General features: G+C 34.9%; 4 protein-coding genes across 6 annotated transcripts; 2 read left to right on the top strand and 2 right to left on the bottom strand.

Annotated features, from left to right (window-relative positions):
• Window positions 1-238: 238 nt before the first annotated feature.
• On the top strand, window positions 239-2,933 carry LOC102609375 (bet1-like protein At4g14600). The gene is made up of 4 exons (XM_006472459.3): window positions 239-434; window positions 539-662; window positions 1,678-1,734; window positions 2,437-2,933. Exons 1-4 carry the CDS (start codon window positions 364-366, stop codon window positions 2,596-2,598), a joined length of 414 nt encoding a protein of 137 aa, XP_006472522.2. The 5' UTR covers window positions 239-363; the 3' UTR covers window positions 2,599-2,933.
• Window positions 2,934-2,937: 4 nt separating this feature from the next.
• On the bottom strand, window positions 2,938-5,004 carry LOC102616960 (uncharacterized). The gene is made up of 2 exons (XM_006472937.4): window positions 3,456-5,004; window positions 2,938-3,327 (listed from the first exon to the last, which is right to left on the bottom strand). The coding sequence occupies exons 1-2, from the start codon at window positions 4,518-4,520 to the stop codon at window positions 2,938-2,940; spliced, it is 1,455 nt and encodes a 484-aa protein (XP_006473000.4). The 5' UTR covers window positions 4,521-5,004.
• Window positions 5,005-5,155: 151 nt separating this feature from the next.
• Window positions 5,156-8,889, bottom strand: LOC102609643 (serine/threonine-protein kinase PEPKR2). The gene is made up of 4 exons (XM_006472460.3): window positions 8,569-8,889; window positions 7,351-8,245; window positions 6,221-6,517; window positions 5,156-5,828 (listed from the first exon to the last, which is right to left on the bottom strand). The coding sequence occupies exons 2-4, from the start codon at window positions 8,096-8,098 to the stop codon at window positions 5,464-5,466; spliced, it is 1,410 nt and encodes a 469-aa protein (XP_006472523.2). The 5' UTR covers window positions 8,099-8,245; window positions 8,569-8,889; the 3' UTR covers window positions 5,156-5,463.
• Window positions 8,890-14,136: 5,247 nt separating this feature from the next.
• On the top strand, window positions 14,137-18,430 carry LOC102609947 (phosphoribosylaminoimidazole-succinocarboxamide synthase, chloroplastic). Of its 3 annotated transcripts, XM_006472461.4 has the most exons (12): window positions 14,137-14,708; window positions 14,825-14,926; window positions 15,096-15,225; window positions 16,029-16,121; window positions 16,200-16,288; window positions 16,432-16,512; window positions 16,841-16,930; window positions 17,046-17,135; window positions 17,364-17,414; window positions 17,503-17,549; window positions 18,089-18,146; window positions 18,279-18,430. In XM_006472461.4, the coding sequence occupies exons 1-12, from the start codon at window positions 14,346-14,348 to the stop codon at window positions 18,336-18,338; spliced, it is 1,254 nt and encodes a 417-aa protein (XP_006472524.2). In that variant the 5' UTR covers window positions 14,137-14,345; the 3' UTR covers window positions 18,339-18,430. The 3 variants fall into 3 exon arrangements, with proteins under 3 accessions (XP_006472524.2, XP_024952715.2, XP_024952716.2); XM_025096947.2 differs by lacking the exon at window positions 17,503-17,549; XM_025096948.2 differs by lacking the exon at window positions 18,279-18,430 and having other exon boundaries at window positions 17,488-17,549.

An 18,430-nucleotide genomic window follows, 5' to 3' on the forward strand; every position in this document is an offset into this window, starting at 1 on the left:
ACGCATCATATCAAGCAAGGGCCCAAGAGCTACACAAGGATTAAATTCATACACACAAGTCAACGCAATCTTTTAAGGAGAATAACTAACGGCACCAATATCTATATCTAAATGCCGCATAAGAAACCAAGCTGCCTAAAGTGAGCGCTCAACCCAAAACGACTTGACAACAAAAACGTAGAACCTTTCAGCACCATCCGATTTAAAAAAACCAACCGTGATCCCTCACTCGAACACGTCATATCACATACCTTGAGAAATTTCCTAACTGGAAGCAATTTGGTCATATCATATTTTGGCTCGCTGATTTCCCTTGTCAAATTTTCGATCGATAAAGTCTTATTCGGCTTGGTCAATTTCATAATGGCTTCCAGTTCTCACAGAGGCGGTGCCGGCGGGCCATTTTACGGGGGCGCCGCTCCTTACAGATCAAGGTAAGATAAATTATGCAAACAATTGCTAGAACCAAATTTTTCGAAAAGAAAAAAGAAAAGAATTATATAAGTTTTACTTGTTTGATTGTTGTTGGTGCATATAGAGAGGGCCTCAGCACTAGACCGGTCGCCGGTTCAGATGAAATACAGTTGCGGATCGATCCTGTGAATGCTGACCTGGACGATGAGATCACTGGTCTCCGTAGCCAAGTTAAGCAGTTGAGAAATGTAAGTTTTTTGAAATTCGCAAACTAAATTCTTATGGACAATTGTATGACGTAACCTTTTTGAAAATTTATCAATCTTTTTTCACATGAATTTGGATTTTTATTGATGATTATTGGGAATATCGTCTAGGTTTTGCATAAAATATAGCTGATCAATTCTTGTTTTAACATGGTTTATTGATGATTAGGGTGCGATTTGGGAGTATAAAGCGCTTTGAATGTTGTTAGCAACTCCTTTATTGGTAGCTTAATTTGAGCTATATACATTGAATGTCGTATTTTCAAATAACACTAAGGTTTGCCTGCTGAAATTCTCTGTACGAGCATCTGTCTTGGGCTCTCAGCTTATTAAAGTTTATAATGAATCTTTTGATGTTATAGATTTATTTATTGCAATTAAATTTGGAAATTTCTGAGTGAGAGCCATGCGATTTCATGCATGAGACAACCAAGGCAAGAGTTGAATCTGGAAGACTCCTCTTTCTTGGGATTAGCAAAATGAAATTTGAAGATTATTACAAATGCAAATAGATCTCAGGAAACAAAATTGTCATTTTTTTTTTTTGCAATTCGCATTTCTTAAGAGCAATTCTTCCCATCACCAAAGAAACTGTAAAGAAAAAGCTCTTCCACAGACCTTCTCTTTCTTTATCAGTCTTCAGTTATTATGTCTGTTTAACTTGCTTATATGGTTGAAGAAGGCTTTGGGAATGGAAGAGAATGATATAGACAGAACAATAAAATTTGTGTAGTTTTGTACTGAGACAGCCATGGTCATGATTACTTGAAACTTCCAAAAAACTCAGATGTGGAAGGACTTGCTCTCTAAATTTTATTGTGCATAATAGAGCTGTTGCCTAATGAGCTTGTTGTATATTCAGTTGGGAATATATTTTGTATGCGTAATTGGACTTTTCATATATTGTCAACTTAATTGCCAGTCTGTAGTAGATTTAAATTTTTATTTCGTTTTATGTTTCTCTTGTTTTATACCTTACTGGAGGATGATGGTGCAGGTTGCTCAAGAGATACATTCAGAAGCATCATTTCAGAAGGATTTTTTAGATCAATTGGTATGCTATTAAACCTCGATACATCCTTGCTTCACGAAGCATTTAAAATTTGATTGCTGGTTTGGTGAATCTTGTTCTTATGATATGGTGGCTTCTGTGGCTCAACTACTTTAAATTTCAAGCTTAAATGTGATCCAATGGAAAAGAGAAATGACTAAATGAAAGTTATGAATTAAACCTATAAAATGAAGTCATAATGCAAAAATGTAGAGATGAAAAATATACAATTGATGTGATCCAAATGAGTGTTTACAATTTTAGTTATTCCGAATAATGATAATATTTCCCGCTGGTTTGTATCCTGAAATTTTGGAGGTAGTAAAACAGATTTACTTTCTGAGCACCGTCCCTGAATTGCCCTTAATGTTCTCCCATATAGAATATTATTATCATGTCATCATTTTAGGTTGTGTTTTACATTTTCATGTGGTATGTATGGTAGAAAATGATCAGAAAATTGATGCCTTAAGCTAATATCAGGAAAAACAAAGATGGCACCATTTAAGACATTTTTCAGACACTTAAACTGAATGAGAAAGGGAATCCCTGTTTCTTCTATTTCTGCTGTATTTTCAGTTCCAATTGACAAAGTAAGATTACTCATTATTTCATGTTAGTATGAGTCTTTCCTAGTCTTTCCTGCTAACAAAGTTGCAAAAGATTATGACTGCCTACTAAAAGCTCAGTATCATATCATTACAGCAAATGACTCTGATCAAAGCTCAAGCAGGTGTGAAGAACAACATGAGGAGATTAAACAAGAGCATTGTCAAACATGGTTCTAACCATATAATGCATGTGGTTCTTTTTGCTCTATTTCTTTTCTTCATTCTCTACATGTGGTCCAAAATGTTCAGACGATGAAGTTAGAATGGCTGGTGCGCACCATGCTAAGAATTCGATGACTGAAGGTGAAAGCTCCCTGGTTCTGCACAAGGTTTCTAGACTGAAGTGCTAGCACTTCATTTCCTGATGATGTTGCAGATGTAATGACTTTCTGAAATTGTTTGTTTTAGGTCTTTCATGTATCATTACAAGTTAGCTTCTGTGTGAATGATGGGATATCAGTGGGTAAAAGTATTCGCTAGGTTTCGAAGAATTATCTCTATAATAGAGAGAACTAAATCTTATTTCCATTTAAGCTTGTAAATTTTTGCACTTACTATCTTTGTGAAATGGTTATTGAGTGAATTGAATGACGTACTAGCATACGCATGCTCCTAAATTTGAGCGACTTCTTGTGGCTTGTTCTAATTTACTGATTCTCACTTGGTTGAGGATGGATCTTGCCCACTCTGCAAAGTAGGTTTCATTGTGGCCAACCTGACCGTTCTTATAGAACTTGAAACACTCAAGATCGTTATGAGGAGTCGGACACTCTTTCTGGCCGAGTGGGTCCCACCAGGCACCGCGATGTCTCATTCCAGATTGGTCTGCCATCCAGTGATGTGCATACTGGCCAACACCTGCGAGCTCCAACCATCCTTTGGGGAAGAATTCCATTACACTGCTGTTTCTATCCATGAAGAGCATGTTTGTCAATTGAGCTCCATGTGGAGATGCAACAACATCTGTTCCAGTCATTACTTTCACCTTAAAGAAAGGCACCGAAAGTTATGAACCGATCGAGTATAGCTTCTAGGAGTTAGAAATTGCTTAATAGTGAATGTCAGTTGTATGAAGATTCTCTGAAATTGGTGGATTAAAAGAATCACACGAACCTGGTCGCAGAAGCTTAAATCTTCCGACTGTTCTACCTTCAGTACGCAGCCGTCCACCATCGCACACTCCTCGGCAAATATCTCGGTCACGGCTGTGGCATTCTTGAACGATCTTGAACCTCTTCTCATTAGCAAAGTTAGCCTTATAATCGGCTGCCCTTTTTCGTTGAATTCTTGTCCTTTACCCGCAGGGTTTATACCGCAGAAACCTCTTGCTTTGCATCTCAACAAGTCAAAAACCTGAAGCTTCCTTGCCTTGCCCATGCTCCCTTCATTATGCCGCATCACTGCAGCCTTTTCGAAACAGTAAGGCCCGTTTGCTCCTCCTTCAAAACCTACGATTTCAACTTCTCCAAAGTTGGCTTGCATGAGATGATATAGCCACGATCCCATTTGATCCCTGAGCTCACCCCAGTGAAACAGTAGCCATCTATTTGGCCTTAGGCACCTGTTCTTAATAGACCAGCTGACAAAAGGAACCATAGCAGTCAATCCATGCCACAAATTTTTGTAGTCATAGTAAGTGTCTGACACAAAGGTTAAGCCTTTTAAGAGTGTTGCTGATTCTGGAAGACTTTCAGGCCACGCAAAGGCATATGAATTCTTGGTGCCATCTTCTTTGTTGCGACCCTTCATGCATAGAAGCCGCCCTTTTGATGCTTCTGAAGGGAAGTACAGATGTTCAGCTTCGTTTTCTTCGTGGGTGTCATTCATGGAGCTTATAAACCAAGTATGTCCTAACATGGCTGTTTCAACAAAGCGTAGATCCTTGATAGGGAGGAAAGTGACAGAGTCTCTGAGCTTTGATATTAAAGCTTCAGTGTTTTTGGAGTGATCTTGAGCACTGCTGCTGCTGGAATCGATTGCTAATCCTTTCCATTTGATTAAAAAAGCCCGAGAAGCAGAAGAAGTTCGAGAATATGAATATGAAGAATTGAAAGAAGTTCGTAAATGGAAAAGGAGGAGGATCATGACTAACAGTGAGGTGCAGCATATCACGAGTTCTGTGGATCGACATGAACTCTTAAGTTTGGTTAATGCTTTGGGACTGCTCTGAGTCTCCATAGGCTTCTTGAGATGAAAATGAAAGCTACCAAGAACCTTTTTAGTTTTAGAGGATTTAACGAACCGACCTCGAGATTGAGACACCTTTGATATTAAACAAAACGGAATATTTAATAAATAGCAAAGTCAATGCGAACGCAAATAGAAAATGTGCTGGTTAGTTTATACGTTGATTTGTTTTGATTTTTATGTATGTATTCGGTTGGATTTTTAATTGAATGGACTCAGCTTTTGACATTTGCACTTGGGAGTCGGGATTAAGTCATAATGAATGATACCGGCGTCCACGGGTTAATGTGGAAGCACCCTTCACCATTTTGACAAGCCAATATTATTGTGAAACTGCATTGATTGCGTGGAAGACATGTCGACTTATCTTTAGATTTATTGGACTCACAATTTGGACTCACAAACAATGAGTCGTGTTTAGATCCACCATCGTCGGTGTTTCATCTGGAACGATATTGTGAAATTAAAGCATGGCAATATCTGAATATGGCAAATCTAATCAGGATTCAGTCCCGAGAGGAATACATTTCTTGTGAAGACAAGAGAAGTATAACTACTCACTGATCTTAGGATTCAGATACCTCAATGCTTCAAAAACTTAGCAATCCCTCGGAGAAGAACAGAACTAGAACCAGAAAAATCCAGTAATATACTAACAAACAATCTATTTACATACTCTGTACAGGAATCTCTGTTAACCAGGCTAAAATGATTATTAGGTAAGCAAAGTAAATACAGAAACGAAAAAAATGTAAACATTAGTCATATCTATTGCCATTGATAAGAGATGACACTGTAGTTACCAGAGTGGTTATGTTGACCTGTAAGCATCGTCTGCCACTGAAGATTGTACCAGTGCAGGTTAAAATCTCAAAACCCCAGCTCAAAAAACAGTGGAGATGAAGATGTTATCAGTGTCAGTTTGTCAGCAGGATCAAAATGCTCTACACAGAGCGTTAGCCGTCAAATTAGATGAACACTGCTGCTCTATTGGGCCAGAGGGACCACAAAGTCTGCTCCTCTTTGGCTCCGAAATTCTCACATTGGAGATGGCCACTGCTAGTGCATCCACGAAACCACCTTCATCTTGCACCTCTGACTCACTATTCAAACTTTCGGATGATGAAAGTGCATGCGATTCGTCATTACGAGAGCCACGATCTATCTTATTTTCATCTGACTCCACTCCAGAAAGAATGGCTGGGTGATGGTGAGATGCTCCAACTTGGTTCTTCAACTTTGACTTGATGGTTAATGTTCTTAACGTGCGTTCTGTGTAGAACAATATCCACGGATGCCCTGAAAAGAGTATTGTTGTCAATCAAGTGAATAAGCGACAAACTTACTAATCCAGAATTCAGCTATCACTCAGAATTAGGAATTGTTTATGAATATAATGATGAAACAAAGTAAGTGGTAAATGAGAGAAGTTGCAATAATAAGTTGGCATAAACTTGCGAGGACAGAAAATTCAATAAATATCTGGAATGATAAGACAAACAGAGCATATGACAATAAAATGAAGAAAAGCAAATGCCTTCAATATATTTGTTGGCAGGGAGAGCACTTGAGATCAGCAGACATTAATTGGATCACTGAAGTATAGAAGATAAATCAGTTCAAGTATTGCCAGTAGAGAGAGTCAAAAAATTTTTAACTGTTCTGGAAATTAAACAGCATCAGGGGCTTACTTAGCACTTCATCAGCTGTTATCCTAGCTGATACATCCCGTGTCAGCATTCTCGCCATCAGGTCCCTTGCAGGTTTTGATACTGTCTCCCATACCCCTGAGTGGAAATCTAGCTTTACATTCTTGATAGCGTCAAAAACTGCTTCTAAGGAATCTCCTTTAAAAGGTAGAGCAGCAACCAAGAGAGCATGTAGGAGAACACCAGCACTCCATATATCAACCTTCTCAGAGTAATTTCCAGACAGAACTTCAGGAGCAACATAAGCAGGACTTCCAGCCAAACCAGACAAAGTCTGACCTGCAGAAATAGTAAATGTGTCAATTCATAACCATGGGCCAAAATTTTCAGCTTATAGGCTACTGACCTAGGGAGAGAGAAAATGACTTTCAACTAAAAATTCCAACACAATAAGCCATTAATTCACATGTTTATTCATATGTTCTGCCAAGTTCTAATCAACAGTTAAGCAACATGAAGAAAAGCACTCTGAACTTTTATATTTCAGACATATCATAAAAAATCTGTGGTTAGGACATTGTTTGTTATATACCCAGGCAGATTTAAGCAATCCATGAAAGCATTAAAAGTTCCAAACTTTATTGTAAAAATATTCATATTCGTAAGTGTGAGGTAGAATTTGGAACTCATTCATAAAAGATCAAAACATGCACATTTTTATAAGTTCGAAAGTATTCATCTTTTCCTTGTCATATCAACATTATCAAAGCCGGATGCACATACAGGCTGAAGTATTTGTTATGTAAGGTAATACCTGCCTAGTCCCAACTAAACAAAGAAATTGATATCATAATTCATATAACAAAATTTCACGTACTGAAGCCTCTAATACTCCTTAATAGAGACAAAAAAATATCTTTTGAAGCAGGTTTGTCAACATAATCTTGCATATGGACAACCGTATCATCTCCACTTAAATATATACAAGCATTCTTTATCACTGTATTGCTAATCTGGATGTCTTCCTTTCCTGAATATTTGTTTGGACCACATGAACTTTAACTCCAATTCCTCAAACTTTAAAAGAATATACCATAGAATGAAGCGAACATGTAATGATAGTAACTACAACAGAAAAGTGAATTCTGGTAAGCAGGTATTGAATCATTTACCATTTGAAATTCTCATGGCCAAGCCAAAATCTGCAAGCTTTATTTTCCCTGAGGTAGTTAGAAGAATATTCTCAGGCTTTATATCTCTGTGCACAACCCCCATGTCATGACAATACTTTATAACCCACATCACATCCTTGAATATATTGGCAGCACGTTGTTCTGAGTACTGACCCACCTCCACCATTTGATCAATCAACCGCCCCCCAGAGCACAACTCCATCACAAGATGAAAACAATCTGCTTCCTCATACACTGAGTGCAATGTCACAACCCCAGTATGACCAGATAAGTGCTGCATTATCTCCACCTCCCTGTGAACGGTCTCCTCTCCCTTACGCAAAGTCTTACATGCAAACTCTGCCCCACTAGCCTTAGACCTACACAACCAAACAGACCCAAACTTCCCATGCCCAATTACCTCTACTTTAGTATGGTCATCCTCTATCTTATTCTTCCTACCCATTTGAGTATGCACGTCTATGCACCCTATCTTCCTCTTGAGTCCTCGCCCGGCTGGCACCAAAGACGATGAGGCGCCACAAGGTGGGGCAGTCGCAATACCTGCAAGCCTACTCTTAAATGAACCAATAGGTTGGGTGCCCGCATCTTCTTTGCACCTCTTTTTTAGCCTACTGTAATCCTCTAATGAATAATGAGACCTAATAATTGATGTCCGCGAATCATGGCCTTGTTTCAATTCATCCTCAGTCGCATCAGTTTCACTTCCTTTCCTCTTCTTCCTCATCACATCAAATCAAAGATAACAACTTTATCTAAAATAATGCCTACAGTACATCAAAACTTTAATCCGAAACAATGATTGGACTACATTCAAGTAAATTGGACAAAAAATAATCCCATTTGCTGCAAAATTCACATCCGAGACTGCTATCTGTAACAAAAATTAAGCGATCGGTCAATTCAAAACCCACAATATCTTAATATGCTCGCTGATCGGTCATCCCATAATAAATATTAAATAAAACAAAACCGTTCTATTTGAAAGTTAAAAGTAAGAAAATTTCACCCTGACCGAACTACCAAAACATAATACAATCTTAACTAAACTAATCCATTCTTTAGATACCTTTCCAGGAAAAAAAAATTATATATATATATATATGCTTTATATACATTAACACAAAAACTTTATAGATTTGTTACTGTTTAAAGATCAAAAAATTAAAAAACGACAAAATTAGACTAAAAAATCACCTTGAAACTGAATCCATTTTCGTCGTGAATTAGCAAACTTCACCAAACAAAAACCCGAACCAACATTAAACGCGGACGAATACTAGCAGTTGAGAAAAACCAGAACGGAATATTGACGAATCCAGAACCCAAATGCATAGGATCGAATCGAACTAGAAACCCTAGCAATCTCCGATCATACGATTTGGGGATTAAATTATACTTTTAACGTATCAAAGGAATATCTATATTTATTTTATAAGTGCAGAGGAAAAGAGGTTTGAGGTTTTAGTGCTTTTTAATTTTTTTTTTTCATTGTTGTTACCTTTTGCCCTTTTCACCTAACCGACGTGTTCAGTTCATAAACACTCGGTTTCCGAATACGGGTGAAACCCGGAACCTTTAACTAGGGAGATTATCCCGTGTGTGAAACCGCATTATAAAATTTAATAAGGTCTAGGACTGTAATACGTTGAGTTCCTGTGATATCACGAGAAGGCTTGAGTTTCGCCGTCTTGAGATTGGTGCCAAGATACGACACTGACATGGGACCAATTTAAGTCGTGATGTGATTGATTTGATGGTATGCTTTGAGTCATACATCAATACACGCGTCAAAAATGTGCACGTGGGATTGGAGATCTGCATCGTTTTAAGTAGAGAGTAGATTTTGATTGATATACGGTTCTGTTATGGCTGATTCACTGCTTGCACGGACTTTCGTTCTCTTCCAATTCTACAATTTTGATGAAAATTTGCAGGACGTAGCCAGCATTTGCGTTCAATTGGGACACATTTAACATTAAACATGATTAAGGTAAGTGACTGCGTGTGCGGTAAGTTTTTATTGGGGTGATGTGTTGTGGATCCCGCAGTCTCAAAATGAGAACTTGTCGTGCGCACAATTACGTTCTTTAAGTAGTGTTTATCTGCCGAGGTGAAAGTGAGGAGTTTGAATTTATCCTATTTTAATGTTTATTTATTAATTTTAAGATGGGAGTGAGATTAGGGGAGGTGAGAGTGAGAATTCACTCCCCCCTCTTTTATTTTTATCCTTATATTTAATCAAATAAAATAAAATAATATTATTTTATAAATTATACTTATTAAAAATAATAATTTATATTGATTCTAAGTTAAAATTACTTAAAAATAATATTATTATACTCATAGAGAATTAATAATATTACTATATACTCTTTTTATTTAAAAATATAATATTATTATATTTATTTAAAAATAATAGTATTATATTTATTTAATATTAGTAATTAATAATAATCAATATTTTATTCTAAGAAAATATTAATTTTATATTATAATATTAATAATAATGTTTCATTTGTGTTGCTCTTAATAATAATTTTTTATTTACATAATTAAAATTAAAATTAATAAAAAATTTATTTACATAATTAAGAATATTAATAATTATTATTAATTTAGAAATATAATAAAATGAATATTTTATTTTTCAAATCTATTTTTTTATTAATTTTGTAATTAAAAACTATAATTCTTTAAATAAGGATAAAAATGTAATTTAAAATCATTTACTCCCAATTCCATACTCTTATTCCAGTTTAAGTAAACAACCTACTCTCACTCCCACTACACACTCCTAATCCTAGGATTCTCACTCCTCAAGATTCTCACTCCAATCCAAAATGTAAACTCAGTATTAATGGAGTGCGATTGGGGACATTTAATTAGCACCCCATTTAAATTTTAATACCATTTAAAAATTTTAAATGGTAGTATAAAACATTACAATTATAATATACATTGATAATAAATTTATTATTACAAATCATCCTCATCAAAGACTCTCGACATTATTTCATATGTTGAAAATAGTGTAATAGTTTCATTATTAACATAATTAAAAACATCTTTCCCACTATACATAAATAATTCATCACTTGATTAAAATTTGTTAATAATAATAAAAATATTCATATAATGCAACACAAATAACAAACTTAAATACATGATAAAATTAGGAATTTTGAAACTAGATGAAAGATCTATTGGATTGCACAAAATTACTTTCGGCTTCAGGAAGTAGAATGAAATCCAAACACCAACTCCGTGACAAACAAATAAACTAGTGTACTTCTGGTTCAAAGCATCAGGAAGAGACGACAAAGATCATAAGAGTAAGTAAATCTTTTTTTAATTTTATCTCAGTAATCTTTCGTCTTTTGTCTTTGTTTAAGTTTTATAATGTTTTAATAATTAATCAAATTATTTAGGATTGGACTTTTAAAATAGGGCCAACATAAAATCTTTTAGAATTAACTCTGGCACTTTCAATAATCTCCTCTTCTTTAGTCTTCTCTTTGCTCCATCTTCAACTGCTCCTCTGTTTCACCAGAAAAGAGTCGTGGTTGGCTCTTCATTCAGCGCAAATCCTGTATGTTATTTATTTTCGATTTTTATTCCTTCACTATGTGTAAGGGTAGGTATTCACACCAAAATATCGATACACTCAAATCTTGATCTGACGTGTGTTTATCTTTGGATAAATGTCTATTTAGTCTCTGTATTTTAACATTAGTATCTATTTAGTCCCTATATTTTTAACAATACCTCGAAACATCTCTACCGTTAAAGTATTGATATCCATACTGTTACTTTTTATTTATTTTGGCTTATTTTTACAATATTATCCTTTTATAATAATTTTTTTATTTGGACATTAATAAAAAGAAAATAATTAAATTACCAATTTAACTCTAAAAATATAAAAAAATTATATTAATTTTTAATTGTCAAAAACTATATGCAAACTACCAAGTGTGCAAATGGTGTTTGCAAAAACATTAATATATATTTTTTATTTTCTAGGGTTAAATTGGTAAGTTAATTATTTTCTTTTTATTAATGTCAAAATAAAAAAATTATTATAAAAGGGTAATATTGTAAACATAAGCCAAAAAAAAAAAAGTAACGGTATGGGTATCAATACTTTAACGGCAGGTATGTTTCGAGGTATTTTTAAAAATACAAGGACTAAATGAATACTAATCTTAAAATACATGAACTAACTGAGCTTTTACCAGTTTATCTTTCATATCCAAATTTTGATCTAGTGTAGTATGTATATACTTCACACCTAGATTGTGATTTGGTGTGTGTATGGTTTTATTTACCATTTCTGTATGTTACGGTATATTTGTCTTCTAGTTTTGTAGATTCATGTCTTCAGAGCTAGAGGAATTATTGTTATAACAAATGGGTCAAGACATAAAATCTATTCTAGTATAAATTGGAATAATCGAGTTTAAAGATGGAAGGTATTATGAAAGAGTTTTATCTGGTGAATAACTCTCGGTTGGGTGCTTATTCTTTGCTGGAAGATATAAGTCACTCAAGTATCTTTAATGCACCAGTTTTTTTCCTCTAGTTCTTCAATATAGAAATACAACGGTTCAACCAATTGTGTACTTGTAATATATATCTGTTGAGATTGTTTGTATAACTCTATATATGTACTAGATGTGACGATGTACTAATTTTCGCTTGTGGTGAATTAATGAAATATTAGTTTTTTTTGGAAAAAAAAATTAATAATATGGCACTTTCATAATTTTATAATTTAACTGGAGCACTTTGAAATTAACTATGGCCCATGCATGCCCCAGCTGGTCCGATGTTAGATACGTCCCTCAACATTTTCATATCTGATTAATGTGATTTTTTAAGTGAAATTTCTTTTACTTTTACCATAAATATGATATCTTATTGAACATAAACATTTGACATTTTAACTTCTTAATTCTGTTGGGCACGTTTAGTACATGGTACATCTTTTGGTACATGCAAAATTCCTCGAGGTTTTTTGTTTGGCACACACTTTTAGTTTTTGGACCCACACTTTATAAGGTTACATAAATAATTATTAGTCCAACATCGATATATTCTTCTTTCAAAAAAAAAAAATGGTAATTCACACACATATTTTCTGTTTTTTTTTTCTCCCTATCATCTCAATTTATAAAAGCAAATATAACAATGGCTAATTAAAATCATAATTTCCATAAAATTAATTTTGCGTTAAAAATTGTGAATGTTTTTATATTACAGTATTCGCCTTTAATGTAATATCTAAAACCTTTGGGACAAGAGAAAATTTAAATCAAAGAAATTTTTTTCCACATTCAATTTAATAGATTTAATTTTAAAATTATAGTTATTTTTTAATATTAAAAATAAGAAAATGATAAACGAATGAAAACAATACTAAAGGACGACAGAAACGGCAGCGTGGGCTGCCGTTTAACACGTTTCTTTAGTCCAATTTTTTTATTTGTGGGACCGACAATAAATTATAAAATAAAGAATAAAAAATAGAAAAAAAAAACATCTCAAATATCTTCGTTTATCATTTTCCTTATTTGAAACGTCATCCACTTATTCTCCTCCCTCCCAAACCACTTGTTCTCTAGATTTGTCTAATCCCCTCCACTTGTTCTCGTTCTCAGAACTTCGGCCCCTCCGTTCTTCACACGTTCCTTACTCTGTCCCCTCCATTCTTCACGCGTTCCTTTCTCCACTCATCCCCATCACCATCCAACACTGCAGGCAGTAACAGAACTCGTCCCCAATGCTTGCTGATGATTGATCTACAACGAAGCTGCCACTAGCAGAACAACCGAAAACGAACAAACGTCCCCTTCGTTTGAGTCATCGTTAAAGTCCCGTTTAACTCTCTCTATCTCTCATTCGTACATAATCAATATTTTATATCAAATGTTGTCAAATAATTAAAAAATATATTTTGTGATAGGAATAATGATAATTCTGTAAAAAAAAAATTAATTATGTGATTTGTGATAATTTTTGTGTGATAAGTTGATTTGGGAAATATTGTATTTGTGATAATTTTTGACTTTGAAATGCACCAAAATTTTGGCTTTGAAATGCACCGAATTTTTGCATTTTTCCTCATGGCCGTTTTTTTTGTTGTTGTTGAAATCGAGCAAATGCAAGGTTGGAAATGCATATATTGGCTGTGTGATAAACAGCTAAAAGAGATGCGAGATGCAGAGAGAGAGAGAGAGAAGACATGAAACTGATTGTTAAATGCAGATATTGGCTCACGTTAAATGCACAACTAGAAGAGATACAAGAGATGGAGAGAGAGAGATAGAGGATAAGAAACTGATTGTTAAATGCAGAAAAAAAAACAAAAAAAAACTAATTGTTAAATGCATATGTTAAATTTATTTTTTTAAAAATTAATTACGGACCCATGACTGAATTCACGCATGCATGAAACTAAAGAGAGAGAGGACAGGAAACGGCAGCATGTGCTACCGTTTTTATCTTCCTTTTGTCTTCCCTTAATCTAAATTGCAGAACTCTTAAAAATAACATTCTTATCTTTTAATTCAATTGATATATCATTTGACTTTTGGACCACTAATAGTCTACTTGACAAATTTTCAAGTTTCTCTCATTATTATAGTCTCATATTTTTATTATAATTTTCAATTTAACAGTTTTAAATAATTTAATAAATTTAAACATTAATTTGAGATATTGCTTAACAGATGAAATACAAATTATGGACAGAATTAAAAGAAATTTGTCTCAAAATGGGAAAAAACAACCCGCCATGGAAAATAAAACCAAAAAAAAGAAGAAAAATGGAGTTAAGCTTCGATACAACGCAGCCAAACAGCGCCTTTAGAAGCCGAAGAGCAACAACGCACGAAGCCTCGGAAACCTGACGCTATGTCCATTTATTCAGCCACTTAGACTCACTGTAGAGACAAAATTTCAAAGCAACAATGGCTGAGTGTATGCGTACAACCTTAAACCCTCCAAAAACCCCACTTCACAGCAACAAAATCTCAGCTCCAAAACTCTCATTCTCATCTTCTTTCTCTTCATTTGGAACAAAACCCAATTCTTCTAATTCAAACAATTATCCAAGAATCTCTCTATCTGTCATGTCCAACAAGAGCCAGAACCAGAACCAGAACCAAAACCACCACCACCACCACCAACAACACTTGTCTCTTGATGCTGTGATTAGCAGCAATCGCAAAGCAGAGCTTCTTGGTGACATCAAAGGCTCGCTTTCGAACCGTCTCTCCGAGACAAATCTTCACTTGACTGTTCCCGGTCTCAAATCCAAAACCAGGGGCAAGGTACTTTGCGATTACTCATCTCTAAAGTTGTTTCTTTGTTCATATGGATAAAATAGATTTTTTTTTTTCTTTTTGGAGGATGGTAAATGGGATGAAATTAAAATTGTACTTTGTAGGTGAGAGATATTTATGATGGCGGGGATTATCTTGTTCTGGTGACAACGGACCGCCAAAGTGCGTTCGATAGAATTCTTGCTTCTATTCCCTTCAAAGGCCAGGTTAGTGTAGCTGTTTCTTGTTTGTCGTTTTTAACTAAATGGGCTTATCTGATTACTATGTCAAAGAAAGAAGCTGGTTGAAACTGTTGTTCCTCTGTGAAATTTTGGATATTTGAAGGTGACGTGAATTAAGATCATGACTGAAAATGTATGGTTTTCTGAATTTTAGGTTCTTAATGAAACGAGTTTGTGGTGGTTTGATCAAACTAGGCACATAACTCCAAATGCAGTCATTTCATCTCCAGATAAAAATGTTACAATTGCGAAGAAGTGTTCTGTTATCCCTGTTGAATTTGTAGGTGAGTGGCATTGCTTCTCATTTTCACTTGAGCACCGACAGTTTCTCACCTGTGGTTTCTGTTGTCAAATTATATAAATATTGTTCAGTGCTGGATGAACACAGTATGATGTTCCTGGAATTCTATTGTCTTGTAAACACCGTGGACCATTTGTGCTGAAACTGATGAGGCATGTCATGTGGCAGCTGTATTCAAAGTTCACGAGTATCTTAGTGAATGCAATCTTATCTGCGTGTGTGTGTGTGTGTGTGTGTGTGTGTGTGTGTAGTTAGAGGCTGTATTCAGTGCGCTAAAAAAGAATCATGTATTGAGTGTTTTGACTTGTTATATAATAATGCAGGGATGCTTAGGTGAATTCTCTTTGAGTGATATAGCCTCCATTGCATTTATTTGGGGTTATTGAAAACTCAATGCATGTCTGTTTCTTCTTTTCCGTCTTATTATTTTTAATTAAATGAACTTGGGAAGATATTTTATTGATGGCCTGTGAGATAAAAATTTGGTTGGCCAACTGTCAAAGCTAATGATTTTCTAGACATCAACTTGCTGTGCAAATGTTAACAGCTCAAAACTTGTGGTTAGAATTGTTCTTCCATGTTCGTTGACTGGGTTTTCAGTTTCTAATGGGAGGATTATAGTGTTTTTAAGCAGACAAGTGATGGTGAAATCTTCATTTTCTAGTGTGAATCGTCATGTATATAATTTTCATTCTGTTAATTTATGAAGTTTTTGCAGCCACCTGGTGTCAATTTACTAATTCTGAAATTCTGAAATTGATCTTAATTACGTTGGTGTTTTAAAAGTCAGAGGTTTTGTGACTGGAAGTACTGATACCTCTCTGTGGACGGTTTACAATAAAGGCATCCGAAATTATTGTGGCAATGCTCTTCCAGATGGTGTGTTTTCCATTTGATCATTGACCATTTGTTCCTGTGAAAATTTTTACTATTTGATGCCCCATTTATGTGTTATAGGCTTGGTGAAAAATCAAAAACTTCCTGCAAACATACTCACTCCAACTACAAAGGCCGAAGATCATGATGTTCCTGTAACTCCAGATGAGGTTTGATCTTATGTTTCTGACAGACTTATAACAATTGTGAAAATAGCTGTATCAGAACTCCTTTTCTAGCAAAATGGTTGGACTTGTTTGGTCTTCTTTCATCTACTCAACAAGCTGGTTCATATGATGTGTTTTCCTTGCAGATAGTTAAACTTGGACTAATGACTGAATCTGAATTTGATGAAGCAAGTAGGAAAGCATTAAGACTGTTTGAATATGGACAGGTGATAAAATTGCTGCTTAAACTTCTTGTCATCATGAGTTTGTTGAAGTTTGATGGTGCAGAAACATCTTTTACCACATTAGTTTACGTAGAAGTTTCTTAAAATAGAGTCCATTCTTAATAATGCATTTGGAGAGAGTATCAATGAAGCAAGAAAGAATACATTGGCTTTAGATCCAACTATGAAAAGTTCTGAAAGTTAATAATTGGATCTTGGGTCCTATCTATGCTGATGTTTCTTTTGAACTTTCTCGCTTAAAAATTGTAGGATTGCTCAATAAGCCTTTTCATACTGTCTGTAACTGACATTATTGTCTTTGAAATTGCAGCGTGTAGCTTCAGAGCATGGCCTAATATTAGTAGACACAAAATATGAATTTGGAAAGAGCTCTGATGATTCAATTCTTTTAATTGATGAGGTTAGTAATCATTGTCAGGAAAACATTCATTACTCTCTCTCTCTCTCTTCACTGCACAGACACACATTGCTCACGTGGCGCACTGATATATAATGATAAATTATTGCAATTCTAGGTGCATACACCTGACTCAAGCAGGTATTGGATTGCCCATTCTTATGAAGAGCGCTTTCAGAGTGGTCTTGAACCTGAAAATGTAGACAAGGTCAGTTGCTCATTCGATGCTTGCTTGTTGTTCTCATTTACTTAGGTGTATGATCCTGCTGATGTAGACAAGGTTATGTCTGCAATTCTGTGTTTCTGTACTGTTATCTTTTACCAGTTGCATAAATGTTTCATGTTTAAGTGTTTTTTGGTTTTTAATAGTTTCGAGCAACTGACGCTATGCCGGATGTAAACAGTTTCCTAACCTCGAAAATTTTGACATTTTTAGGAGTTTTTGAGGTTGTGGTTCAAAGATCACTGCAATCCATATGAAGATGAGGTAAATTCACATGAAATCTTCCAGCTACATTTGCTTTAGAGTTGTGTTTATAGGCTATAGATAAATCTCATAGATGATGCAATTTTAGGTCCTCCCTGATGCTCCTGAAGAACTTATTTGTGAGTTAGCATGGCGGTAAGTGTTTCCTGCCAAGCAATGGTGTTTCATTATTAGAATTAACAGGAATTAAACCAGCAAAGAATGCCTTTTTTGATGCATTCTAAGCTAATGTTAACAATTTTGCAATGGTAACTACTGAATATCCGTGACCTTTATGTTGTTTCTCATGGTTCTAAAATAATTTGTATGAATCACATGTGAACTTAAAGGCACCACATCCAATTGCATGGTCTCTCTAGCTGGATAAGCTTCATGTTCGTCCTCATAGTTGTTTGAAAATTACTAATTGATTTCGACATTTTGTCCTAGAAGTTTTTGGTATTAGATTTATATTTTATATTGAGATGCTCGTTGTTGTTCTCATGTAGCTTCCTTTTTCTGTTTCTGAGACTTGCTATATCATAGAGAAGCTACATTTAAGGACAAGATTTTTGATGCTGAGCGATGGAATTGCTATTAGATTTTCTCTAAATAAGGCTTCGGGCATTGTTTGTCATTTTGACAGTGCAAGCATCAATTATTTAGTTGGCTCTAATGTTAGCTTCCAATGACAGATACATTTTTTTGTATGAGGCAATAACAAAATCAAGATTTGATGTGCCATCGACTAAGGTAAGATTAAATTCAGGTACACTCTTTGCCAGCTGCGTGATAGATTAACAGTGCTCTGTTTCCTATCTCGTTATAATGCTTTTTTTTTTCTTTTTGGTGACATCAAGTGACAAATTTGGTTTGATCTGGCAGGAGCCAATACATGACCGTATTTCAAGGAATGTCTTGTCGGCACTATCAGCTTTACAGTAGCAATAAATCTATATCACTTAAATGTTTCTGTGAGGAAAATTACAGTGAGAAATTAATACCAAAGTCGAGACATTCATTCTCTTGATACACGA

This window comes from Citrus sinensis, chromosome 5, assembly GCF_022201045.2.
Source record: "Citrus sinensis cultivar Valencia sweet orange chromosome 5, DVS_A1.0, whole genome shotgun sequence".
Lineage (NCBI taxonomy): Eukaryota > Viridiplantae > Streptophyta > Magnoliopsida > Sapindales > Rutaceae > Citrus > Citrus sinensis.

What these genes read in the sequence shown, in the direction of transcription:
- LOC102609375 (XM_006472459.3), top strand. Translation starts at nt 364, where the DNA reads ATGGCTTCCAGTTCTCACAGAGGCGGTGCCGGCGGGCCATTTTACGGG. An exon ending in GCCGCTCCTTACAGATCAAG is followed by an intron (nt 435 to 538) that starts GTAAGATAAATT and finishes TGGTGCATATAG; the next exon opens with AGAGGGCCTCAGCACTAGAC. An exon ending in AAGTTAAGCAGTTGAGAAAT is followed by an intron (nt 663 to 1,677) that starts GTAAGTTTTTTG and finishes ATGATGGTGCAG; the next exon opens with GTTGCTCAAGAGATACATTC.
- LOC102616960 (XM_006472937.4), bottom strand. Translation starts at nt 4,520, where the DNA reads ATGGAGACTCAGAGCAGTCCCAAAGCATTAACCAAACTTAAGAGTTCA. An exon ending in ATTTAAGCTTCTGCGACCAG is followed by an intron (nt 3,328 to 3,455) that starts GTTCGTGTGATT and finishes CCTTTCTTTAAG; the next exon opens with GTGAAAGTAATGACTGGAAC.
- LOC102609643 (XM_006472460.3), bottom strand. Translation starts at nt 8,098, where the DNA reads ATGAGGAAGAAGAGGAAAGGAAGTGAAACTGATGCGACTGAGGATGAA. An exon ending in GGCCATGAGAATTTCAAATG is followed by an intron (nt 6,518 to 7,350) that starts GTAAATGATTCA and finishes CTATTTCTGCAG; the next exon opens with GTCAGACTTTGTCTGGTTTG. An exon ending in AACAGCTGATGAAGTGCTAA is followed by an intron (nt 5,829 to 6,220) that starts GTAAGCCCCTGA and finishes TACTCTTTTCAG; the next exon opens with GGCATCCGTGGATATTGTTC.
- LOC102609947 (XM_006472461.4), top strand. Translation starts at nt 14,346, where the DNA reads ATGGCTGAGTGTATGCGTACAACCTTAAACCCTCCAAAAACCCCACTT. An exon ending in GACTGTTTGAATATGGACAG is followed by an intron (nt 16,513 to 16,840) that starts GTGATAAAATTG and finishes TTGAAATTGCAG; the next exon opens with CGTGTAGCTTCAGAGCATGG. An exon ending in TTGATGTGCCATCGACTAAG is followed by an intron (nt 18,147 to 18,278) that starts GTAAGATTAAAT and finishes TTGATCTGGCAG; the next exon opens with GAGCCAATACATGACCGTAT.